The 27,429-nt window shown below is 46.6% G+C and overlaps 2 protein-coding genes across 2 annotated transcripts in view; one reads left to right on the top strand and one right to left on the bottom strand.

Moving 5' to 3' along the window:
* The window catches only part of LOC309978695 (steryl-sulfatase-like), a 180,366-nt gene extending 171,405 nt beyond the window's left edge, over positions 1-8,961 (bottom strand). The window contains exon 1 of the mRNA XM_082865229.1: positions 8,872-8,961. The gene's annotated coding sequence lies outside the window, so the exon portion shown is untranslated. The remainder of the gene's footprint in view (positions 1-8,871) is intronic.
* The window catches only part of LOC309978696 (pseudouridine-5'-phosphatase-like), a 68,294-nt gene continuing 49,421 nt past the window's right edge, over positions 8,557-27,429 (top strand). Inside the window, exon 1 of the mRNA XM_082865230.1 lies at positions 8,557-8,679. Coding sequence (XP_082721356.1) covers positions 8,610-8,679 — 70 coding nt within the window. The 5' untranslated portion in view covers positions 8,557-8,609. The remainder of the gene's footprint in view (positions 8,680-27,429) is intronic.

The following is a 27,429-nucleotide window of genomic DNA, read 5'->3' as shown; positions in this document are numbered from 1 at the left end:
CCAGGGCCGGACCCTGAAACTCCCCAACTCCACTCCAGAGGCCCTCCTTTCCACGTGCTGCCTCTCCCCTTCCGCGCAGGTCCTGAGCAGAGGCCCCGCCGCACCCTGAACTCCACCCCTGCCTGAGTTCCACCCCTGCCTCACCTCTGCCCCCATAGCCAAGGCTTTTGGGTTTTTTTTGCTTTTTTCCTCTTTTAGATTGGGGTTTTGTTTTACTTTGTTGATTCATTGTTGTTGATTCATTTATATCTTTATTTTTTCTAATAAATCTTTTCCTTTTTAAATTGTTTTAAAATTAATTAATTAATTAATTTTGTTTTGTCTGCATTGGGTCTTCATTGCTGTGTGCGGGCTTTCTCTAGTTGGGGTGAGTGGGGGCTACTCTTCGTCGCAGTGCACGGGCTTCTCATTGCTGCGCCTTCTCTTGTTGCGGAGCATGGGTTCTAGGTGCGCAGGCTTCAGTAGTTGTGGCGCGTGGGCTCAGTAGTTGTGGCTCGCGGGCTCCAGAGTACAGGCTCAGCAGCTGTTGCACACGGGCTTAGTTGCTCCGCAGCATGTGGGATCTTCCTGGACCAGGGCTTGAACCCGTGTCCCCTGCATTGGCAGGCGGATGCTTAACCACTGCGCCACCAGGGAGGCCCCAAATCTTTTATTTTTATAATTTTATTTTATTCTTTATACTTTGTTATTGTTCTGCTCCTTTTGGCTTGTCCCCCCCACCCCCTGTTGTTTTTTCTTTTTTCTATTGAGGTTTTGTTTTATACTGCTGCAGATGTTTCAATTATATTTTTATTTTTCCTAATATATTTTTTATCTTTCTAATTTTATTTTGTTCTTTGTTATTGTACTGCTCCTTTTTCTCTTTTTACTTTTTTTTTTTGTGTGTGTGACACCGTGCAGGTTGCGGGATCTTGGTTCCCGGGATGGAGGTTGGGCCTGAGCTCCTGTGGTGGGAGCTCCAAGTCCAAACCACTGGACTAATGAAGAACCTGAGACCCCAGGGACTATCAGTCAGAGTGAGGCCTCCTGGATGTCCTCATCTTGGCACCATGACCTGGCTCTATCCAACTGCCTGCAAACTCCAGTGCTGGTTGCCTCAGACCAAACAACCAATAAGACAGGAATACAGCCCCACACATCAAAAAAAACCAAAAACCAAAAACGAAACTACAAAAGAATATGTTACAGGCGAAGGAGTAAGGTAAAAACCTACAAGACCAAATAAATGAAGACAAAATAAGCAACCTACCTGAAAAAGAATTTGGAATAATGATAGTAAAGATGATCCCAAATCTCGGAAACAGAATGGAGAAAATACAAGAAACTTTTAACAAGTATCTAGAAGAACTAAAGAGCAGACAAACAGTGATGAACAACACAAAAACTGAAATTAAAAATACTCTAGAGGGAATCAATAGCAGAATTACTGAGGCAGAAGAACAGATAAGTGAGCTGGAAGATAAAATGGTGGGAATAACTGCCAGGGAGCAGAATAAAGAAAAAAGAGTGAACAGAATTGAGGACAGTCTCAGAGACCTCTGGGACAACATCAAACGCACCAACATTCGAAGTATACAGGGGTCCCAGAAGAAGAGAAAAAAGAAAGGGACTGAGAAAATATTTGAAGAGATTATAGTTGAAAACTTCCCTAATATGGGAAAGGAAATAGTTAATGAAGTCCAGGAAGCACAGAGAGTCCCATCAGGATAAATCCAAGGAGAAATACGCCAAGACATATTAATCAAACTGTCAAAAATTAAATACAAAGAAAACATATTAAAAGCAGCAAGGGAAAAGCAACAAATAACATACAAGGGAATCCCCATAAGGTAAACAGCTGATCTTTCAGGAGAAACTCTGCAAGCCAGAAGGCAGTGGCAGGACATATTTAAAGTGATGAAAGGGAAACACCTACAACAAAGATTACTCTACCCAGCAAGGATCTCATTCAGATTCGATGGAGAAATCAAAAGCTTTACAGACAAGCAAAAGCTACAAGAATTCAGCACCACCAAACCAGCTCTACAACAAATACTAAAAGAACTTCTCTAAGCGGGAAACACAAGAGAAGAAAAAGACACACAAAAACAAACCCAAATCAATTAAGAAAACGGTAATAGGAACATACATATCGATAATCACCTTGAATGTAAATGGATTAAATGCTCCAATCAAAAAACACAGACTAGGGGCTTCCCTGGTGGTGCAGTGGTTAAGAGTCTGTCTGCCAATGCAGGGGACACAGGTTCGAGCCCTGATCCGGGAGGATCCCACATGCCGCAGAGCAACTGGGCCCGTGCGCCACAACTACTGAGCCCGCGTGCCACAGCTACTGAAGCCCACGCGCCTAGAGCCTGTGCACCGCACCAAGAGAAGCCACCGCAATGAGAAGCCCGCACACTGCAATGAAGAGTAGCCCCCGCTCGCTGCAACTAGAGAAAGCCCGCATGCAGCAGCAAAGACCCAACACAGCCAAAAATAAATAATAAATTAAAAAAAACACAGACTGGCTGAATGGATACAAAAACAAGACCCTTATATATGCTGTCTACAAGACACCCACTTCAGACCTAGGGACATATACAGACTGAAAGTGAGTGGATGGAAAAAGATATTCCATGCAAATGGAAATCACAAGAAAGCTGGCATAGCAATACTCATATCAGATAAAACAGACTTTAAAATAAAGACTGTTACAAGAGGTAAGCAAGGACACTACATAATGGTCACGGGATCAATCCAACAAGAAAACATAACAATTGTAAATATTTATACACCCAACATAGGAGCACCTCAATACATAAGGCAAATGCTAACAGCCGTAAAAGGAGAAATCGAGAGTAACACAATAATATTGGGGGACTTTAACACCCCACTTACACCAATGGACAGATCATCCAGACAGAAAATAAATAAGGCAACACAAGCTTTAAATGACACAATAGACCAGATAGACTTAATTGATATTTCTAGGACATTCCACCTGAAAGTGGAAGAACACAATTTTTTCTCAAGTGCACAAGGAACGTTCTCCAGGATAGATCACATCTTGGGTCACAAATCAAGCCTTGGAAAATTTAAGAAAACTGAAATCGTATCAAGCAACTTTTTTGACCACAAAGCTCTGAGGCTAGAAATTAATTACTGGGGGGAAAAAAAAAACAGTGAAACACACAAATACATGAAGGCTAAACAGTGCACTGCTAAATAATGAAGAGATCACTGAAGAAATCAAAGAATAAATTAGAAAATACCTAGAAAAAAGTGACAACAGAAACATGACGATCCAAAACCTACAGGATGCAGCAAAAGCATTTCTAAGAGAGAAATTCATAAAATTCATGCTCACCTCAAGAAACAAGAAAAATCTCAAATAAACAATCTAACCTTACACCTGAAGCAACTAGAAAAAGAAGAACAAAAAAAACCCAAAGTTAACAGAAGGAAAGAAATCATAAAGATCAGATCAGAAATATATGAAAAAGAAATGAAGGAAAAAACAGCAAAGATCAATCAAAACTAAAAGCTGGTTCTCTGTGAAGATAAACAAACTTGATCAACCTTTAGCCACACTCATCAAGAAAAAAAGGAAGAGGACTTAAATTAGTAAAATTAGAAATTAAAAAGGAGAGATTACAACTGACACCGCAGAAATACAAAAGATCGTAAGAGACTACTACAAGCAACTATATGCAAATAAATTGGAAAACCTGGAAGAAATGGAAGAATTCTTAGAAGAGTACAACCTTCCAAGATTGAACCAGGAAGAATTAGAAAATATAGGCAGAGCAATTACAGGTAATGAAGTGGAAACTGTAATTTAAAATCTTCCAACAAACAAAAGTCCAGGACCAGATGGCTTCACAGGCAAATTCTATCAAACATTTACAGAAGAGTTAACACCTGTCCTTCTCAAACTCTTCTAAAAAACTGTGGAGGGAGGAATACTCCGAAACTTGTTCTACAACGCCACCATCACCCTGATACCAAAACCAGACAAAGACATCACAAAAAAAGGAAATTATAGACCAATATCACTGATGAACACAGATGCACAAATCCTCAACAAAATACTAGTAAACAGAATCCAAAAACACATTAAAAGGATCATACACAATGATCAAGAGGGATTTATCCCAGGGATGCAAGGATTCTTCAGTATACGCAAAACAATCAATGTGATATACCATATAAACAAATTGAAGAATAAAATCCATACGATTATCTCAATAGATGCTGAAAAAGCTTTTGACAAAATCCAACACCCATTTATGATAACTCTCCAGAAAGTGGGCATAAGGGAATCTACCTCAACATAATAAAAGCCATATATGACAAACTCACAGCAAACATCATTCTCAATGGTGAAACAATGAAGGAAGTTCTTCTAAGATCAGGAACAAGACAAGGATGTCCACTCTCACCACTCTTATTCAACACAGTATTGGAAGTCCTAGCTGCAGCAATCAGAGAAGAAAAAGAAATAAAAGGAATACACATTGGAAAAGAAGAAGTAAAACTGTCACTGCTTGCAGATGACATGATACTATACATAGAAAATCCTAAAGCTGCTACCAGAAAACTACTAGAGCTAATCAATGAATTTGGTAAGGTTGCAGGATACAAAATTAATGCACAGAAATCTGCTGCATTCCTATACACTAACAATGAAAGATCAGAAAGAGAGATTAAGGAAACAATCCCATTTACCATCACAACAAAAAGAATAAAATACCTAGGAGTAAACATACCTAAGGAGGCAAGAAACCTGTACTCAGAAAACTATAAGATACTGATGAAACAAATCAAAGATGATACAAACAGGTGGAAAGATATACCATGTTCTTGGATTGGAAGAATCACTATTGTGAAAATGACTATACAAACTACAGCAATCTACGGATTCAGTGCAATCCCTATCAAATTACCAATGGCATTTTTCACAGAACTAAAACAAAAAATTTCACAATTTGTATGGAAACACAAAAGACCCCGAATAACCAAAGCAATCTTGAGAAAGAAAAACGGAGCTGGAGGAATCAGGCTCCCTGATTCCAGACTATACTACAAACCTACAGTAATCAACACAGTACGATACTGGCACAAACACAAAAATATAGATCAACAGAACAGGATAGAAAGCCCAGAGGTAAACCCACGCACATATGGTCACCTTATATTTGATAAAGGAGGCAAGAATATACAATCGAGAAAAGACAGCCTCTTCAGTAAGTGGTGCTGGGAAAACAGGACAGCTACATGTAAAAGAATGAAATTAGAACACTCCCTAACACCATACACAAAAATAAACTCCAAATGGATTAAAGACCTAAATGTAAGGCCAGACACTATCAAACTCTTAGAGGAAAACATAGGCAGAACACTCCAGGACATAAATCACAGCAAGATCCTTTGTAACCCACCTCCTAGAGTAATGGAAATAAAAACAAAAATAAACAAATGGGACCTAATGAAACGTAAAAGCTTTTGCACAGCAAAGGAAACCATAAACAAGACGAAAAGACAACCCTCAGAATGGGAGAAAATATTTGCAAATGAAGCAACTGACAAAGGATTAATCTCCAAAATATACAAGCAACTCATGCAGCTCAACATCACAAAAACAAACAGTACAATCCAAAAATGGGTGGAAGACATAAATAGACATTTCTCCAAAGAAGACATACAGATGGCCAACAAATACATGAAAAGCTGCTCAACATCACTAATCATTAGAGAAATGCAAATCAAAACCACAATGAGGTATCATCTCACACAGGTCAGAATGGCCATCATCAAAAAATCTACAAACAATAAATGCGGAAGAGGGTGTGGAGAAAAGGGAACCCTCCTGCACTGCTGGTGGGAGTGTAAATTGATACAGCCACTGTGGAGAACAGTAGGGAGGTTCTTTAAAAAGCTAAAAATAGAACTACCATATGACCCAGCAATCCCACTACTGGGCCTATACCCTGAGAAAACCATAATTCAAAAAGAGTCACATACCGCAATGTTCATGGCAGCACTATTTACCATAGCTAAGACACTGAAGCAACGTAATTGTCCACCAACAGATGAATGGATAAAGAAGATGTGGTACATATATACAATGGAATATTACTCAGCCATAAAAAGAAACGAAATTGAGTTATTTGTAGAGACATGGATGGATCTAGAGTCTGTCATACAGAGTGAAGTAAGTCAGAAAGAGAAGAACAAATACTGTATCCTAATGCATATATATGCGATTTAAAAAAGCGGTACTGATGAATAAAAAAGTGGCAGGGCAGGAATAAAGATGCAGACGTAGAAAGCAGACTTGAGAGCATGGGGCAGTGGAAGGGGAAGCTGGGATGAAGTGAGAGAGCAGCATTGACATATTATGGGGAAGGATGCACACCTCTGTGACTGTATTAAAAGTCATTTAAATGTACACTCTTACATGGCTGATTTGTGTGGTATGTGAATTATATCTTAGTCAATTTGTCAGAAAAAAAACCTGCACAAAATAAATAAATAAATAAATAAAAATGCTCCTTTTATCTAAGCAATGAACAGATGCAACATTGTTACCATGGGAGAGAAAAAGAACTCTCTCCTTTGTGTGTCCATTTGTTTCCAAAAATGGAAGGAAACTGAGAGCAAGAATTCTAAAGGTTCCAGTAGGTGAGCATGGACACACAGTATGTGCCCGATGTTTGTGGAACAAATCTTTTGCAGGTTGAATGGTGTCCCCCTCAAAAATAAAAAAAATAGTGTAGGAGTCCTAACCCATAGTACCTCAGAGTGTGACCTTACTTGAAGACAGGGTCTTGACATATGTAATGAACTTAGAATGTAGTCGTGAGTCTGGGTGGCAATCCTATATGACTAATGTCCTTATAAAAAGGGGAGATTTAGACACAGAAATAGATGCATAGAGAAAACACAATATGATGAGATAGAGGAATAAGGCCACTGTGTACAAGCCAAGCAGAGAGGCCTGGAACCAATCGTTTCCTCAAAAGGCGTTAACCCTGCTGACCCCCGATCTTGGACTTCTGGCTTGAGGCAATACCTTCCTGTTGTTGAGACTACCCGGTCTGTGGTGCTTTGATACAGGAGCCTAGCACATTTGGGTCACAGTCCCTCCACTAACTGGATGATGAACTGCCTTCTCTTAGATCCAGGGTCCTCAATGGGAAATCATGATTGGAGTAAAAACAGGGAATGTGTCTCACAGCGACAGCTCTAAAAAGACATAAATGAATTGAGCATATACTATTTGCCAGTTCCAACAGCTTGACCTGCCTTGCGTCATTTAACACCCCGGTTTTACACACGAGGAAACGAAGGCACAGAGGTTTACTGCTTATTGTTGATACATCTGCTGAACTCAAATGCCTCCGAGTGCAGTTTACGCACTTCACCAGAAACACAACGCTCAGATTTTAAAGTCTCTGAAACGTTCTTATTTCTGCTTCTTGAAAGATCCTATCTTTATGCTTAAACATGCATATGCAATGCCAACTAACACTAAATAGAAACGGGGGTGTGGGAAGGTATTCCTGAGAGTGGTCGAAAAAAAAGAATGCTTTGCAGGTTGCCTTCAGAAAGTTTGGGGGAAAAAAAGAAAACACATAGCAATCCAAGACAGATGAGACATAAAGGCAAAAACGGCAAGGCATTTTAAAACGTCTTATTATTTCGGCCCTTTCCTATGAAACTTCGGCGGGGGGTTGCTCTGGGAGAATGGACCAGCCAGGGATGCTCGGGGGATACAGGCGCAAAGGATGGGGACTCGCGCGCCACTGCGCGTGCGCCCTACGAGGCACGCAGGGAGCCGGGCGGGCAAAACTGAAACGGAAACCTGCCAGGCGTCCAGGGACGGGCGCTCCGGGCGGGGACGAAGCCACCGGGGATCCCGTAACTAAGGCCACCTGGCTACCCATTTACTTGGTGGCTCTCAAGGATGCCAACCTGAGCATCTATGCACTCTTTCCATCAACCCCATGCGCCGTCGTCCCTCCACGCCCTCCCTCCTTCCTCATGCCCTTTCCAAATTCGAGCCAGGCATTGGCACCCAGATTAGGAACTCGGCTCTGCTCGGCCCTTTGACTCAGCATCCCAGCCCGTTTACGGGTATGAAGTGAGCGTGGGCGGGGGGAGGGGGTGGTGGTGGTGGTGGTGGTGGTGGAGGTGGAGGTGGAGGATGCGGGCAAACTTGTCGCGCCCGCGCGTACCACGGCGGCGGCGACAGCAGGGGTGACCGTCCTCGGCGCGCGTGCGCAGAACATGCCGGCGAGGCCCAGAGCGCGCGGGAGCGGCTCCAGTCGCGTATTCCAGGAGTCTCGGAAGGAGGCCAGCCGCAGGCGAGCGCCGGGAGGCGGAGGCTCAGGGCGCGCGATTTTTGAGGGACCGCGCTAGAACGCTTGAGGCGCGCGTGCGCAGAGCAGCTCGGGGCTCACGGGGCTTGTCCAAACGCGCATGCGCGAGAGCGTCCCGGGGGCGCGGGCGCGAGGAGGCCGGGGGCCGCGCGTGCGCAGCACGGCTCGGGGCGCGCGGGGGAGGCCCGGAGCGCGTGTGCGCGCGCCTCTTCCCCGCCCCCACTCGGCCGAGACGGCGGCACAATGGCGGCGCCCTTGCCCCCGCTGCGTCCCGTCACCCACCTGCTTTTTGACCTGGACGGCCTCCTTCTGGGTGAGTAGCCTGCGGCCGCCTCCCGCGAGGGCTGTCTGGGAGGACACGGGCGGGGGGCACAGGCTCTCAGGGGCGTGAGCCGCGGCGGGGCGGTGTGCGGGGTCCCCAGGCTGGCGGGCGGCGGGGGTGCGGGGCCCACGTCAGGCCGGCCGCGCTCGTGGCTGTGGCGTCGACGGCGCCCGGGGCACTTACTTCCGGCGGCCGCGCCGCGCGTGGGGACGGAGTGCGTGGGGGGCGGCGCGTGAGGGCGCGGTGCGAGGGGACCACCGCGCGGGCGGGAGGTTGGCGTTGGGCCTCTGGGGCCGCGGGCGCTGCGTGCGCAGCCGGGCCTCCATTTCCCTGTCTGCACCCCGGCCTCTAGGATCACTGCAGGCTTGCCCACAGGTGCACGCACCTTGCTCGTAGCATCCTACAGGGCAGCGTCCTGTACCCGCCGATTTGGGGGCCTCTGCCGGCGTCTGGAGGCGTTTGGGGCAGCCTAGCTGGAGGGTGGGAGTTTGCTGGCGTCCAGAGGGTAGCGGCTGGGATGCGGCGGAACCTCTCGCAGTGCACAGGACCGCTCCACGCCACCGCGACTGCTCCACACCCAAGTATCTGTAGCGCGGAGGCGGCGGAGGAGTCCTGCTCAGCGGTCTGGCTGGTCCGAGTGACTCCCAGCAGGGACATCACCGGGGAGCAGCAGTTTTGCAGTGCAGAGCCCGAGTCCCCACCCTACAGCTGCCCAATCAGAATCTACATTTTCACCCAAGTGCCGGGGAGTTAGAGGTGCACACCCGTGCTGTGGCTTTGAGCGGTTAACAATCTTGTGTGCGCCGAACAGCCCCGTAGTCGATGGTGGTAGGCGTGAACTTACCCACCGAGGCGAATTCAAGTAGAATTCGTAGAAAACGCTGCGTTTATAACTCAACAGAGAACTGCTCTGAGCTCTGCCTTACAGCTTGGGCGTATGTTTCATGACACTACCCGGTGTTACAGGGTTAGGAAACGCGTTCTGACCTCATTGTCTCCGGAGGGCTTCATAGGACTTTAAAAATGTCTGCATGCTTTACGTAGGCTACTAACCTGGTGCAGGTGTGCATACATCAGTGCTGCCTCTCATAAAATCCTGCAAGGTGGGAGGAGATGTTTGCCCTGACTAATTAAAAACAAAATCGGCACCACTCAGAGAGGTAAAGTTTCTTGCCCAAGGTCACACAGCTAATAAGGAACAGAACTGAGAAATGATTCCAGATCGATCTGATTCTAAATATAAGCGATGTTGTGCTCATTTTACAGGGGAGTGTGACCTTGCCCCCATGATCATTTGGCTCACTGGTTCAGTAGTAATGGCACTGATTTTTTATTTTAAAGGTACACAAAAAACAGTCTTATTTTTATGGACCCAGAGATATAAACGAATGAATTCCTAAGGGGTAAAATAAATTCCCATAGAGGTAACTAATTGGGTAGAACAGTGTATGCAGCTACTAAATCTGAAATGACTCAATTTCAAAAAGCATCTGGGATTCGTAAGTACAGTTTGTAGATGTGAGTTTTCCTGCTTAGATGGTCAAGTTAACTTGTCAAATAAATTCCTTATCCTCTAATGAAAAGTCCAGAGAACATGTTTTGCGAGTCTTATGAATTTTAATACAAACTGAGGTGTCCCATTAAAATTAAATTTATTAGACTTCTAAGTGAGCCTTATGCTTCATCCCCACTCAAGATACACATATACCTGTTCCTGGAGCCATGAATGTGACTTATGTGGTGGTGCTTGCAGGGGTAGTTATCAACCAGGGTCTCCTCTTTGCTAGTTAAGGCAAGTTTAAAGTTTATCAAGCATTGGTCTGGCACTGTTACCCAATCCTCTGAACTGGTCAGAGAAACAAGAATTAGTGGCCTTTGGGAGGATAAGACCTAGCTCCTCTTTCCCCCTTCGTTTTCTGCCCTTTACCTCATTCCGCCCTGACTCTGAGGCGGTAAGGCCTTGCAGAACTTTATCAGAAATGCACCTTTGCTTATTCTTTTTTTTTTTTTTACAAAATGTCTGGTATAAAACACCACTTTCCAGAATGTGCTACTTTACCTCATTTAATCTACTTGATTATACCTGTTGTAATTCTTAAGCGCCTGACTTCAGCTGTCTGTTGTTTGCATAACAACGTATCATCAGTTTATTATGAGGTGTTCTTCGGTGGGCCTGCTTTTCAGAATTGTGAATCCATTTCCCCAGGAAGTTCTGTTTGTTAATGTAGCTGCAATCTTGTATTCTCAGGGAAGTGAAACTGAAAACAAAGAGTTGCATGGGGAAGCTTGTTTAACCAGAGGAGAATGAGGAAGTCAATGGAGATATTTGCAGAAATGTTGACCAGAAACCCAGGGTTACTTTCTAGTGCTTTTGAAATGTTTGGTGCTGTTTTCCTTTCATTCTTTGGAATCTGTTTTTGTTGACAGAGGTAACAATTAGCTGTGAGCTAGATAGTAATTTTGGCCCTCAAATGCCATTTAGAGACAGAGACCAAGGGGACTGAGATTATTTATGAACAAGGATAAGATGTTGAAGGAAGAAGACACAAGTTTGAAATACTATGTCAGCTCCTGAATAGGGAAGATTATCTAGTTCATTAAATAGCTGAAGTTAGGAGTACAAGAGGTAGGACCATTCTCTTTAAGAGACAAGAAGGTTGGTGGTCCAGAGTCCTGCTATCTGATACGAGTAGCACCATGTAAGATTTTGTTATAGCAACATTAAAGAAGCAAAAAGACACAGAGGAAATTAACTTGAATGGTACTTTTTTCCTATCCTGACACATCCAAAATATTGTTACTCAACACATGATCAGTCAAAAAAAAATAGTTGAGATAGTTTACATTCCTTTTCGTTACCTAGCCTTTGAAATTTGTGTGTATCTTACACTCACAGGGCATCTCAGCTCAAACTAGCCAGGTTTCATGGGTTCACTTGCCACGTTTGGCCAGTGCCTACCGTATGGGACAACCCAGGTACAGAGCCTTAGGAAGTAACTCACTGATGTCTGCTGTTGATAACGGGGCCAGATGGAGGGTGGATGTTAAGAATATTCAGAATTAGGAATATGTAAAATGTGGTATACATAAAATACGCTTTCTAGGAGTCTGTTACAGTAATTAAATCCTTAAAGAATCAGCCAGGAAAAATAAAAAGCTTACTTTCAAATGTTTAAAAAACAAGCAGAAAAATAATACGATAGATCTGTGAGGGGAAGTACGACTCTTTGCAGTGTCGATTATAACTGGCCACATCTCCATAAACACACAGAGGTGGCAGGATTTTAATGGGTGACACCTGGCTTCTACTTCACCTTCACGCAGCCGAGCAGATGCCCTGGCCTGTGCCTGTTTGTACCCCTACAGCTTCCTGCTTGCCAAATGGTAATCATAGCACTTGAGACCGTATGGCAGTGCCCGTTTCTCCGTGCGGGGGCCCAGGGTACAGCGTGAACGCTGGGTGGAGGCGGGACCTTTGTGCTGCTCCTGGGGCTCAGGGATCCATTGTTGACCGAAGCAGCTCGCAGCCCTGCCCAGTCTGCTCGGAATCCGCTGCCACCCGTCGTCCTCTGGCTCACCTCACCTACGCTGGTTTCTGTAGACGCTGGGACCTCCACAAAGCTGATGACAAACACAGGATCTCTCTGTACAGCTGTAGCACACGCCCTAGATGAATTTTCGGAAGAGCTTTCGTACATTGTATTTGACCCTGTGTAACACGTATGAGGTTTAAAAGTGGAGATGATGAGCTTTTCGGCGTCCATTGGTTCCTATCCTGTAATGTGACTCAGTCCAGACATTCCCAAAGAGTCTCAGGAAGGTAGAGCAGAATAAACGCTCGTTCGGGATGGCCGGTGTGAGGTTACTGTCTGCCCTTGGGGCTCCCAGAGACACCCTCACCCCGTCCCTGGCTTGTTGTGTGCCTTGCGGTCTCGTCACGGATGTCAGGGGACCTGTGCTACGGCACGTTCCCCTTCTCTCTGCCCTGCCCCCAACCCCCGGAACTAAGGGCACACGCTTGCGTTTGATGTCACCTTACCAGGTGACATTTAGGTCCCTTCTGCATTCGCACAGGAGGTGGTGGAAATCCGGAGGCCAGTCTGAGGCCTTGCGGCCGAGCAGAGCCCACGCAGAAAGGGGCCCTGACTTGTGCTTCCTCAGTTTGGAGTAAGATGCTGGTAGGGGCAGGCGAAGGCACCCATGGACTATGTTGAATGTCAGGGAATTCATCAGGAATAAGAAAGCACTCGAGGGGGGACCGAGGTGGGTAAACTCAGGTCCAGTTGGCCGTGCTTCCTCATAGGCCTGAGCCGCGTCAGCCTTTCCCGTGTTCCTGCGGTTAGCGGTTCTTATGCACCACAGCTGCTCCCGTTTCTAGATTAACAGGAAGGTGAGATCAAAATTGCAGAATTCTGCAGGTCGACGGGAGTTTGGTCCAGCTGGTAACACCACTAAGATATTCAGCAGGTTTCTGTCAGTGCAGGTGTAGATTGCCCGTTCCTTGCTTCCTCCTAGCTTCCTCGTCCCCCTCGTTGTGTGCTTTTATTTAGAATCTTAGCTGTGCAAACTTTTTTTTTCCTCTCTCGAACTATTTTTCCTTTCTTCTCCTTGGGAAGCTGTGTGTGGGGGATTCTTTGTTCACTTTTGTCTTTCTGATTATTCTCTGCTTTCTCTGATTCTGTTCCTTTATTTTTTCTTTCATTTTTTAAGCGACTTTGATTTATCCATTACACTGTGTTATTTTTCAGGGGTAGACGGAGATTTAATGCAATGTAAAAGAGCAAGGGAGATGATGCCCCCAAGAAACGTCCACCAAAAGCACTCATTACACAGGTGCCCAGGTGACTTTTCACAGCTTTGTTTGAGATGTTTGAAAAGTGATGGATACATAGCCTGTAGCTGGAAGGTGCAGTAGTGTTATAGCAGAATGGCTTACGTTAGAAGATAAAGCTCTCACTGTCAGGTATATGTGAATACTGGTGACTCATAATTCCGGCATTTCATATATTAAAAGCTTCATTTAATTGTGTTAAAATGGGGGAGGGCAATGCTGGTCTGTGGTTTAAAATTGCCTTTGGGGTGTCTAAGGAGAATTTTCTTGAAAACATAATAATTGTGGCACACATGCATTTCTGCTCAAGAAATGTCTTCCCCCTTTGGCTTTGCTGAGGTGGACTGCCATCCTAACACCTCTCAACGTGCGTTTTGAGTGTTTGGCAGGTACATGCCCACTTTCCTTCAAGGTGCGGCTCCCACACATCCTTCGCTCTGCTGCCTGCGGTCAGTAGCTTAGTGTCTGTGCAGAGAGGGGCGCATACCTGGGGTGAGGATGGTCTGCTCCACGCCCTTGCCTGGAGGGCAGTTCCATCAGCATGGCTCCCGGCACTGGGCGGGCCAGTTGATGTCCCCTGACTCTCCTCTCTAGGCCTAGACATCAGGGACGGATCCAGGGGCAAACCAGAGTCTGCTCGACTCCCAGTCTGCTCACTGCCCAGTCTGTACGCGAAATGAGAGCAGATGGTCATAGTTTGCGTACCTGAGCTATTTGGGGCCTTGGAGACGCATTCCAAAGTAAGCAGCAGGCTTCTGTCTCTCCGCTGCCATCATCGTGTCCTTGACGAGAACCGGGCACCCTTGTGCTCTCTGGAGCAGCATGTCCACCCGGCAGAACTGCCCGCCGTGGAGGGAATGTTCTGTATCTGAGCTGCCCTGGACGGGAGCCGCAGGGGCACCCAGGCACATGAAATGCTGCCAGGGCAGCTGACGAATTGAACTCTTAATTTTTTAGTTTTACTTAATTGAAGTAGCCACTTGTGGGTACCGTGGTGGACAACGCAGCTCTAGAGGAGTGAGTTCACTCCTTCCTTATCTGTTCAGAATATACTGTGCCGGGTGCCGCAGGGGATTCATAGCAAGTCTCTTCTTTGTAGTGGTCTTGGAGTCCAGCTGGGACACAGAACACGCGTGAATCTCTGAGTAACTGCTGGCGGTCAACATGAGAAGGACAGGAGAAGGGGCAGGGCAGTCATTTGAACTGAAATCACTGGGAGGATGTGCTCTCAAGGGCACGTAGGACAGTGGATATTCCAGACGAGGAGAACAGATGGCTGAGCAGTAAACACGTTTTCTGAAGCAGAGAAGAGCTTGTTTTTATCACACAGAGAGTAGTATTTAAAAAAAAAAAAAAAAAAGAAAGACTGGTTATTAACGATTGTGTTGAAATGCGGGGGTGAGGATGATCTCTGCCTGGTGGATATCACTCTGGTGTTTTGCACACTGGGTTCCAGACGGTAGTCATGTCCCTTTAGCCTGATTTGAACTAGAAAACCTCGCCCCATCCTCTAGCTGCATGGCCTGTGTTTTCGCCGTGAGAGGGACTCTTGGAAGAGCGCAGGCTGGTTCTCTCAGAGGATGTTCTGCGTTCCGGATTGGCCTGCTTGTTTCCTCCTGCTGCCGCCTCACTTGTTCTCCATCCCTCGTATTCCCTTTGATCCAGACATCATGCCTGTGCCTCACTTGGCCTCCCTCAGCCGTTTCTGCCAAGAACATACTGCACCAACTCACGGCCTCTTGGGGTAGATGTTCCATGTGGTCAGTGCCCTCCTTCTAGTAAAGTCTTGTCGTATCAAGGCAGCTCTTGTCTTCCGTGGTAGTGCGTGGGATGTTTCAGTGAGAAGCCAGGAGCCTGAGGGACCCGGTATCGGCGGTGATGTAATGCCTGTGTGTCCCGAAGGCCTGAACCCTGAGGCAGAAAGACGGGCAGGGGTACTTGCGGGGAAGTGGAGGGCTGCCTGGACGCTGCTCACCCTCAGGAAGCCAGGGTGGCTCTGTGAGTTGGGGCCCCCCCTTGCATCCCTGCAGCTCTGCCTGACTTGGACCACGTGCCCTGATCTCTCCCAGGGTGTTAGGGCACGGGGTCCAAGGGCATCCCCACCTTTGCCGTCAGACTCATGAGAAAGCATACATTCATCAAAGCAAATACAGTTGCCTGCACCGCGTCCACTTTGCCACGTAAACCTTTCCAGCAGAGCCGTATATTTGTCAATGTGGTTCTGTGTTCCCCGCAGTTTATATGTTTTCCCCACACCACCGGAGCAGCATTCATGGCTGCTTAAAAGCGGTCAAGTTCTGGATTTCTAAATATCACAAAAGGAAAGGAACCAAGAGTCTGGGGAGAAGAGGCCAGTTCCAGACTGGGGCCTGTGAAACCCAAGATGAGCGTGGGCACCTTTCCAGAGCCAGGGCAGGGGGTCCCACTGGCGAAAGGCAGGGTGAGTGGAAATCAAAGGAATAATGACTGTGATGGATTTTAAGACTCTAAGTTTTTTAAAAAGAAATCTGTGAGTCGTGATCCTTAAAAGAAAAGAGAGGGGAGTCATGGGCAGCAGGAGAATGCTAGTTAATAAATATGGAAAGAATGGTAAAATTCGTCAGGTCACCATCTTGCAGGCCTCACTGTACATGCTTCAGACAAGCGGCACTGGTGGAAACCAAGACCGTTGGGTTCATTGGGGGCAAAGGTGTTCAGACAGTGCCAGAGTGCCACCCCGACAGGGTACTGACACACAGCACAGGCGGACACGCATGCTCGTGATGGACAGTTCTGGGGGCCACCGCTGAAGCGACACATCCCACTCAGATGTGTCAGCGGGGGAGCCGCTGGCTGCCGTGTGCTGCCACAGCAGTTTACCTGAGTCCAGTCGAACTTCCAGGTGTCCTTTCTAGTTTGGAGGGACGGAGGAACAAGCAAGGTGACACCACGTGGAAACGACCGGACAGATCCAGAATGCAGGGCATTCCGCAAGGTCTCTGGGTGGACTGTTGAAAGTGTCAAATGTCATGGGAAATGACTGGGGTGGGGTGTTCTAGTTTACAGGAGGCTAAAGGGACCTGAGTACCAAATGCAGCAGATCTTAGATTGGGGGGGAGGTCTTATAGAAGACATTTTTGGGGCAGTTGGAGAATGCGGTGTGCAGTGGCTAATTAGATGATGTCATTCAGTCGTTGCTGATTGGCCGGTTCTGGTGCTAGTCATGGCTGTGTAGAAGAGTGTCTTTATTTGATGGAGAAGCATGCGGAGGTATAAAGGAATAAATGGCAGAGTATCTGCAAACTTTTAGGTTTATTGCTTACGGATGTAGGTTATATGGGTCTTTTCTGTGCTTCTTTCGACTTTTCTATGTATTTGAAAAAAGAAAAAAAAAAAGGGAATGGGAGGATTAAGCCTGAAGCATGAACCCCTGAAAAACAAAACCAAACTATTAAGTAGTTATCAGTTGATTCTATTTAAAGAGAGAAGAATATAAAACGTACATCTTTACAAGATTTGCGTGAATAGTGTAAAATAAACAGTTCCAGAGCCTTCGGCTGCCTGGAGAATTTAGGTGGCAGTGCATTCCCTGGTGTCGTGTGACAGCAGAAAACACTTGGAAGAGAAGAGGCCCCTTCACTGTTCTTACCCTCTCTGTCCACTTCCTTGTCTTTTTCTCACAGTGCGCTTGGACCCGGGCCCCGGGATTTGTAAAGACATGCGTGTACCAAATTCTCTTTTGGTGGAATCTTAAAATGGCAGCGATATTTAGTCAGGAGATCACACTCAAAAAAAAAAAAAAAGAAAGAAAAGCTTCCTAAATGACTTACCGAAGTAGCCAGCCACACCGATCCCTGCATCTCACGCCGTGTGCTGATTAGACCTGGTGACAGCCACGTCCCTCTGGAGCCTGTCAGCTGAGCCCCGGGCCCCCGTGACTGATTCTCCTGCAGCTGTCAGCAGATATCTGCAGCTGCGGGCCTGGGCTGCTCTCATCCCTTACTCCTTGTCAGCTGCCAAGGTCCAGGGAAACCTGAGGTTGGAGCTTGAGCTGGAGTGAAGTAATGAGCTGGGTGTTACAGGGATGCCCGCATGTTGTCCACGTTCCCTGGGCTGGTGCAGTCCTTGGCGTGAGGGCCCTGGGGGCTACCTGTTCGTACCTAGACGGGGTTCTCTTTCCCTTGTTCATCTCAATTTCAGTGGCTTGGAAACCTTTCTGCTCTTGCTTTAAAAAAAGGAAAGTCACTTGGTTACTGAAGAAATGTTTTATGCCAGCAAGGTGTTACTTGTATTTCTGTTCTGGCCAAAAATAGTCATCAATTTCAGTCGGTCCCCTAGTACATTCCTGTTTTCTCTCTACATCTCTTATTTCCCTTATTTATCTTACCACAAAGCATTTCCTTTGGTTGCATTGACAACGTTTATTTTTTTGCATGATGACTACATATAATCAAGGCAAACTTCAAACCAGCTGAGTTACTGCCTTGTGCTGCCGTATATTTTGACCTTGGTACCGACATCTTGATGACCACACATCAGCTTTTAAAGTGGTAGGTTCAAGTGACTGGCTTTGCAGAGTGGAATTGTAGTCGAATTTGAGCTGTGTTTCGACAACCCGGTGAGCTGGCTGGAGAGCCCAGTGAAAATCAGGCCCGGTCCCTTCTACTTGGTCGTTTTATCATGTATCTCTGTGGGCAGCCCTGGTGTCGTGTCAGAACTCCCGGACGCCTCTGTTGCTGGGCAGCCCTCACTGGTACAGGTGCCAGTGGGAGTCCTTCCTTAAAGGCCAGGTAGCTGATGCCTAGTGCTTTAGTTTTATCTCAGACGGGTGATGAGGAGACTGCCCACAACCCCCTTGGCTGACTGAAAATGTTAGGTGCTGCTTGGATGAAGCCTGGTTCACCTCGCCCCTGAGTACTTGCTTTACCTGCTGACTTGGTGAGATTCCCCATCCCCCGGTGTTCTCCCCAGGGTCCTGCCCGCTCCCACCTTCAGCACATCACAGATGGTGCAGGACGTCTTCTGGGACTTCAGCATCTCATCAAGATATAAAAACAGATCCAAGATCACGTGCTAGCTGACCCAAGGCCTTACGGCACTGTTTAACGTGACTTTGCAAAAGAGATTTAATCATCGAGATATATGATGCAGCCCTTCTTAATACCATTAATATTTATTGTTAGATCAAGTAAAGGAACATCCTCACTTAGTGAGCAGATGGCCCTTCTGTGAACTTAATATCTTTATGTAATCGCACCTGTAATACTGAATAATAAGGGCAGTGTATTTGTCTTGACATTTACAATATTGTTTCTGCTTTTTGGGCCGGGAGTAGAGTCAGGGTCCTGAATTTGAGGGTGTACTTTAACACTGGCCTCTTCATCGGTGCCCTAGTTTGGGGTGAGTTTGCAGGACTCTGCAGGTATCCTTTTGTCCTTCCCATCACTGGCGCCTCCCCCCCGGGCTCGGCCCTGGCCCTCCCTTCCTCCCGGGAGGAAAGGCTTCCTTCTCTTCCGGGTGTAAGCAGCTCCTTCTCCTTCCTCTTCTTCTTCTTCTGATGCTTCTGTACCTCAGCATAAAGTGTGCTACATCTGTCATTTCAACAAAACCTCTCGGGGTTCCCTGGGGGCGCAGTGGTGAAGAATCCGCCTGCCAGTGTAGGGGACGCGGGATCGAGCCCTGGTCCGGGAAGGTCCCACATGCTATGGAGCAATTAAGCCCGTGTGCCACAACCTGCTCTCTAGAGCTCGTGAGCCACAACTACTGAGCCCACGAGCCACAACTACTGAGCCACACGCCTAAAGCCCGTGCTCCGCAACGAGAGAAGCCACCGCAATGAGAAGCCCACGCACTGCAGCGAAGAGTAGCCCCCGCTCGCTGCAACTAGAGAAAACCCACGTGCAGCAGTGACGACCCAACTCAGCCATAAATTAAAAAAAATAAACAAAACCTCTGCTCCCTCATTGCCGCGTCCTGCGCACAAACTGCCTTCCTCCTGCAGCCTGTGGACGTAATTTGCACAAAGGGAGCAGTGACTTCCGTGTTGCCATACCACTCAGCATCTTTTCTTATGTTTCCAGAACTGTCTGCTTCATGGGCCAGTGCCCCGCTCCGTCCTGGGGGATCTGTCTCCATGGTTTCACTTCTCCTTGTCTGTCTGTCCTCCTCTCCACCTCTGTGCGGGGCCCTGGACTGGGCTGTGGGTGCATGGCTTCAGTAACCGCTCTTGCTCTCGGGCCTCCGTCCGCACTTGCCAGTGCGCGCGGGCTATTCCACCCAGAGGTCGCGCCCAAGCCCCGGGTTTCAAGCTGAGCCCAGGGCTCTCGGCCACATCTGCCGTCTTGCGCGCCCCGTGAGCCGCCCGCGTTAGAGACTGGCAGTGACCTTCCCGTCTTCCGGTCCTCCCGCCCCCCTCCCCTCCCAACATGCCAGTACTGATTCCTCAATATTCAGAGCCATGTTTGTGTCCTTCAGCAGCCGCCGCTTTTCTTCAGGCCCTCCGTCTCCATCCTCTGTGGTAACGGTGAATATTTACCACGAGCCTTCACCGCGTGCCCTGCGCTGCCGTGCGCACCTTGCCCGCCTCGGCTGTTTCCCTGGCAGCAGGCTGACGGCACCCCGCGCTGGCCGTCTCGGCTTTGCCTGTTTTGCAGGTAGGGAAGCGAGGCTTACTGAGGTCAAGCGACTTAACCTCAGAGGCGGTGCCTGACAGGTGTCCCCCCCACCCCCCCCCCGCCTCCTCTCGCAGCTCGAGAAAAAGAGGCAGTGATTCACCAGACTCAGGCGTGCTCACGTGCTCACGGGCAGTTCCGGCACTTCCAGAAACGTCAGTGGTGGCGGTTGAATTTCGGTGCTCACGTTGGCGAGATTGCAAGCCATGTTCCATGCCCATTGTGTGTGTGCGAAGAAGGCTTTGCCGAGAGGATACAGCTCACCAGGAGTTTATCCCCAGAATGGTCCTACGTTCCCTTGTCATAGGAATCTGGGTGTAAGCTGGTCCCTAGATACTTTCCAAGAGGAAAGGCGTTTGTGCCCATAAAAATAACCCTCGACTCTACCTGTCGCGCATCTGATGCCCCCTCCCGTGCGCTGAGTTATGTGTGTGTGTGCTCACTCGTCTGTGTGGTGATAACACAAACAATGTAAATCATTTCTGGGTCTGCCAGGTGCAGCCCGACGAACGCGTTCCTTTCTGGAAGTTCGAGCCATATCTCGGCACTCATCTTGTTCAACCAGTCTGAGAGGAGCCTCATGAAAGCATTTCGAGTTGGCTCCTGGGTGATTTGGGCCAGCCACCCAAGGAGTTAATGTGGCTTAACGCTGCCGGCCTGTAGCCAGGTCCATCCGCCTGGCTGTTGAGTGTTTATCTGGGGATAGAGCTTTACGTTCAAAGGGAATTTCAGAAAAGCGTTACAGGACGGATCCACCGGGGCCGTCAAGGAGAGAGAGGCGTTTAGGGCCCTGCGTCGCTCCTGAGTCCCACAGGCTTTCGTAGCAGGCCCACCCACCAGACGCCGGGTACTGAGACCGGTGCAGGGCAGGGATACAAGGCCACGCAGGGGTGCCGTGGAGGCAGGCTGCAGGGGGCAGACATTTTCTGTACTGCTGCCTCTTCACGATCGGCTGAGCTGACCCAGTTCCCTGGGAGCCCGGCAGAGGAGGCGGGCTGAGATCCAGGGTGCCTCCCGGGAGACCGGGTCCGTTCCCAGCCTTGGGGCAGTCGGCTGGGTGGGGCAGCAGGAAGGGCTGCGAGGATCCCAGGCCAGCAGGGCACTGTGTGTAAGTCTGAGAGAGCAGGGCCTGGAGAAGAGGCTCCTTGCCCCGTGAAAGGTGGGAGCAGAGGTCTCAGGAAGGGGATGGGGCCTGGTGAGCCTTGTGCCAGATGCAGGAACGTAGGCCTTACCTCCTAGCCATTGCACAGCCTCGCAGGCAGGGCGTGCCGTACAAAGGCACTGTTGATGGCGTGGATGGCTGCGGCTTCCAGGCTGGGAGCTGGCTCGGGGGGTGTGGCAGTTGTCCCGGATCAGAAAATGATCCGACACGTACATACTCTTGCTACTCTGGCAGGGATCGCCGTGGGCCCTGCTCTTTCACCTGACGGCTGCCTGAACTTTGTCCACGTCATTATTGATTGGCATGGACACTAGCGTGTAAAAGGGCCTAAAATAACGTAGGCGTCCGGTACTCGGATAACCAGAACGTGTTTCCCCAGATACAGTTCTCATAGATGGAAGCTAGATACCCAGACCCATGTTCAGAAAACCCATCCCGCACCTATAGAGCTGTCTTATTTCCCAGCGTGCCCACCCACCTCCTCCTGATTATGGGAATCTCCATTCTGGGAGCCCCAGGAGCATCATTCTACACCGGGCCCCGCCTCTCCGCCTGCGGTGCCCTGGGATTCCAGCCCTTTCGCACCCTCCGCTCTTCTCGCGTCACCGACACACACGGGGGCCACGTATCACGGGTGCTTAATATTACTGATGCGGCTGCTTGTGTGCTGAGTTGACTCCTGTACACCGGGTTTTTAAAAAAGCCTAGCTGTCCCTTAAACACTTAATTTCTGCTTATTCTGTTGACAAATCTGGTAGACGTTAGTCTTCACTGTTAAGAGGCCATGACAGTGTTTGACTCTGTTTACACATTTTTTAATCAACTGAAACACCTTTGTGCTTGTTAAGCTCCATTTATAAAGCTATTACGTTTTAGTTCCTTGTTCCATACTTCCCTCGTCTGAATTAACACGCAGAACCTTTCTGAATAGCCAGAGATCATTTTAAGCCTAGTAAATGAAGTTTATGATGAACGTAAAGTTCACTTGACTGTTCCAAGAGAGTTGCAATAATGTAGTCTTAAATTGTTAGTGAAAATTAGTAATTCCAGTGTGTATTTCAAAGTTTATTTATAGCATTCTTGCCCCAGTAGGCCAAATTCCATTAAAGGATACAAGTAATAAAGTAATAGATAACACACAAACACTGCCTCAGCACCCTGCCTTCCCTTAAACATCTCTGTGAATGTTCTGGGGATCGAGAGGTGCCTGTCCATTAGAGAAAGCCTTTTCCCGCCCAGCTGATTAGATTTTGCGTTTCTTGGCATATGTGAATGTCTTTCCACCTAAATCCAATAATCTTTGAACCTGACAAGAATTTTTCATTCTTTCAGTATACTTCCCAGGTCCATGCAAGTCCCAGAGAGGGCCATGAAAATAATACGTGATTGCCTGATGGATTTCTTTCGTGTACTTTGTCTGACTTGGAGTAACACCGTGTAAGGCCATATACCCACGCGAGTCAGGAAATGAATAGGAGCCAGGCTTAATTCTGTGTCAGAGGAGCCTCTGCCTGTTCCCAGAGAGACAGCCTCTCTCACCTGCTGTCACTTCCCAGGTCCTCGGAGCTCTGGACTAAAAGCCAGTTCTGTTTGAGAACAGGATGGGCACTGTCACTGCTCAGCTCTCAGAGCCCCTGCAGTTGGAAGGCTTGGTCAGTTGAGCTCTACCTGTGGTGACCGAGCTCTGCCTCCTTTGCTCAGGAAAGCTCCCACGTCACCAAAGGTACACTCTGCGTGGGAGGGGGAAGCACGCCTTACTGTTTTTTCGTCTTTGCAGAAATCCTGGGTAGCGTTAAATGACATCTGAGCTATGTGAATCAATTTATACCTTGTAAACAGATGTTCTTTAAAAGAAATTTTGACCCTTATTTCTGGGTTACATTCTTAGTAACCTAGAAAAAACAAGACATAGAAGGGTACTTTTAATAGGTTGCCTTTGCCTTCGATAGAAAGACACACTAAGTAGATGAACATCTATAACTCAGTGTTGTGGGCTAAATTGCATCCCACCAAAACGCATATTTTGAAGCCCTGAACCCCAGGACCTCAGAATGGGGCTGTATTTGGAGTCAAGGTCCTTAAAGAGGTAATTAGGTAAAATAAGGTCATTAGGGTGGGTCCTAATCCAGTATGGGTGGTGTCCTTACAAGAAGAGGAGATTAGGGGACACACACACACACACACACACACACACACACACACACACACACGCGACCATGTGAGGAGACAGCCGTCTGCCTGCCCAGGAGAGAGGCCTCGGGAGGAACCAGCCCTGCTGACACCTGGATCTCAGACTTGCAGCCTCCAGGACAGTGAGAAAGTAAATTTCTGTTGTTTAAGCCCCCCACTGTGTGGTGCTTTGTTATTGCAGCCAGAGCAAACTAATCCACCCAGAAATGTAGGATTTTTGATACTGTGAAGAGATCAAGCAGATGTGGACCAATATTTTACAGACTTCACAGGCAGACTGGCCAGGGAGGTAGAGCATGGATGCCCAGTGCTGTACCAGCAGGATTATAGCATAAGTTTCTCCAGTCTTAACTCCTGTCATCTCTTTACAGTTGAGTTGTCTGACATTCCTCCACCCCACCCACACCAAAAAATAAGTGAATGGAAACACACATAACAGCTAAAGAATTATGCTGGTGACACAATGGCTTGTGTGTCTTTGAAGGAGGAGGACTGTGTGCTTCTTTATCTCTTCTCATTTCAGTGCATTTCCTAGATTCCTTAATGATTTGCACTGTGCTAAATTAAAACTGTTTTTGGCACTGCCTTCATACTAATGCACGCACCACTGGGGATACATTCAGTACTGGATTCCATTGTACCCATAGGAAGGGTAGAAATAGAGGAGAAGCAGGAGCAGCCACTGAAGGAAGGTCTTGAAGAAAGGAACGGAAGCTGTTGATTTGCATGGGGAAGGGAATCTTTAAAACTGCATGTCTCTGGGTTTAAGGTGAACTGTTAGAAATGATGCCTGAACTAGTAGGGGTTTGATGGATATACCCATCCAACACATGGGATTCTAAGGCAACACCTGAAAGAACTCATGTCTACTGTCAGTCTTTTCCTGCATTTTTGCTTTTCCAAATCCACTTTCGTGGCAGCCTCCGTGTTCTTTCTCAGCCATCTTAGATCTCTAGGGTGAAGTTAGATGGAAACTTTTTACGCATTCTTGGAGGACACATTCTGGTTTGCATTTATTCAAAAGGCATGAGAACTAGGGATTTAGCATTAATCCATAAAGCCTGAGGCGTGGGGAAACTAACCCTCAAGAGGGTTTAGCTCTCTAGAAGATGGGAAAGGCACATCCATCTAGAACCCTATGATTGTATGTTTATTTATCTTTTAAAATTTGAAAAGAATTTAAGTTATTCACTAAGAGGAAGTCATCATATGTCAGTATGACATGGATTAAAAAAGCCCAGTGGTTAATAAGATTTATACGTGTGTGATTATGATGTAGCAGTCACAAAGGCCGAGGCCATGGTGTTCTTACTACCTGGTGGGTGACCTCCACACACAGTGGAAGCTGTCACACACGATAGTTCTACAAACTCTCTGCAGCTGTCCTCGACCTTCCGTGGTTAAGGCACCTGTGAATGAGACGTTAAGAAAGGTCTCTTCTTGTGCTTGGTCTTTTTGAGAGTCATTGTACACAAACCCAATGAGAAAAAAAGAAAAATAGATGGCGGGGAAAGTTTCTTATTGTGTTAGTTTTCTATTGCTGCCTTACGCTACCACAAACCGAGTGGCTTAAGACAACACAAGTGTATTATGAGGTCAGAAGCCCCACCTCAGTCTCAGGAGCTAATCACATCAAGGACTGGTTCCTTCAGGAGTCTTCAGGGGAGAATCTGTTATTTGCCTTTTCCAGCTGTAGAGGCCGCCTGCATTCCTTGGTTCATGGTCCACTTTCTCACGTTCAGACCCACCAGTGCTTCACCTCTCTGACCGTTCGTTTTTAACAGACATTTACAGCCATCAGCTTCCCTCCCAGCACTGCTTTTGTTATATCCCATACCGTTTGGTGTGTTATGTTTGCATTTTCCTTCATCCCATACCGTTTGGTGTGTTATGTTTGCATTTTCCTTCATCCCATACCGTTTGGTGTGTTATGTTTGCATTTTCCTTCATCCCATACCGTTTGGTGTGTTATGTTTGCATTTTCCTTCATCCCATAATTCCCTTGTAATTTTTCCTTTTCGCCACTGACTGTTTAGGTGTGTGTGGTTTAACTTCCACATATTTGGGAATTTCGCAAATTTCCTTCTGTTGCTGATTTCTCATTTCACGCTATCAATGATCAGGGGAATACTTGGTATGATTCTGATCCTTTGTGAATTTATTGAGACTTGTTTTATGGCATAGCTTATCATCTTTCCTGGAGAATTCTCCTTGTGAACTTGAGAAGAATGAATATTTTGTCATGGTTGGGTGGAGTGTTCCATACTATCATAAGCTCCAGTCAGTTTATGGTATTTACATAGTTAAGTGTTTTAAATCAGATCTTATATTCCTTGTTAATTTTCAGTCTAATTGTTCTCTCCATTATTAAAAGTGTGGCATCAAAGTCTCCAGCTACTGTTGTTGAATCATCCCTTTCTCCCCTCAGTTTTGTCAGTTTCTGTTTTATGTGTTTGGGGCTTTGTTGTTAGGTTCATATATGTTTATAGTTGTTGCCTCTTCTTGATGGAATGACCCCTTTATCCTTATAAAATGTTTCTATTAATTTTTTTGTTTGTTTCTAATAGAAATGTTTGCCTTAAGTCTCCTTTGTCTCATGTGGTCAGTCTGGATCTCTTTTGGTTACCGTGTGCATTGGATATCTTTTCCATCCTCCTACTTTCAACCTTTTTGCACCTTTCAATGTAAAGTGTGTCTTGTAGACAGCATATAGTTGGATCATGTGGTTTTTCTTTTTCTAATACATTCTGCCAATCTTGACCTTTTAATTTACTTTTAACCTTTTACATATAGTGCCATTTTTGATAAGAGAGGATTTATGTATGGCGTTATGTTATTTGTTTTCTCTATGTCTTTTTTTTTGGTCAGATGCCATCAATCTGCATTTATTAGCAGGCATTCTACTGTAAGGAAGACTTTCCTCTGTCTGCATTTATTTTTTTATTGAAGTGTCAGTATTAGTTTACTTACAGTATTATGTTAGTTTCAGGCGTACAACATCATGATTTGATAATTTTATAGATTACACTCTGTGTAAAGTTATAAAATATTAACAGTATTCCCTGTGCTGTACTTTACATCCTTGTAACTTATTTATTTTATAGCTAGTAGTTGGTACCTCTCAATCCCCTTCACCTATCTTGTCCCGCCCCCACCTCTCTCCACTGGGGTACTATTAGTTCTCTGTAACTGTGAGCCTGTTTCTGTTTTGCTTCGTTTCAGTTTATTTATTTATTTACATATTTTATTTATTTGGATGCATTGGGTCTTTGTTGCTGCGAGTGCGGGCTACTCTTCGTTGCAGTGCACGGGCTTCTCATTGCGGTGGCTTCTCTTGTTGTGGGGCATGGGCTCTAGGCATGCGAGCTTCAGTAGTTGTGGCGTGCGGGCTCAGTAGTTGTGGCTCGTGGGCTCTAGAGCACAGGCTCAGTAGATATGGCGCAGGGGCTTCGTTGCTCCACGGCATGTGGGATCTTCCTGGACCAGGGCTTGAACCCATCTCCCTTAAATTGGCAGGTGGATTCTTAACCACTGCACCACCAGGGACGTCCCAAGTTTCTGTGTTATATTAGTTTGAAATTTTGCCATTTGCAACAACATGGATAGACTTAGAGGGTAAATCAGAGAAAGACAGATAATGTAGGTTTTCATTTATATGTGGAATCAAAAAAATAAAACGAACAAATCCATGTCTTTTTCTTTTGTTCCTCTATTCCTTCATCACTGCCTTCCTTCTTTTATGTTAACCAGATAGATTTTCTAGTGTACATTTTAAATTCTCTTGTCTTATCTTTTTTTTTTTTTTTTTAGTTATTTTCTTAGTGGTTGCTCTGAGTATTTACAGTTAACAACTTACACCCATCTGGTTTGCGTTAATACCAGCTTAATTTAAATAGTATACAAAAACA

Source organism: Leucopleurus acutus, assembly GCF_964270905.1.
Source record: "Leucopleurus acutus genome assembly, chromosome: X".
In the NCBI taxonomy this organism is placed as follows: Eukaryota; Metazoa; Chordata; class Mammalia; order Artiodactyla; family Delphinidae; genus Leucopleurus; species Leucopleurus acutus.
This window is presented reverse-complemented; position numbering and strand designations above follow the sequence as displayed.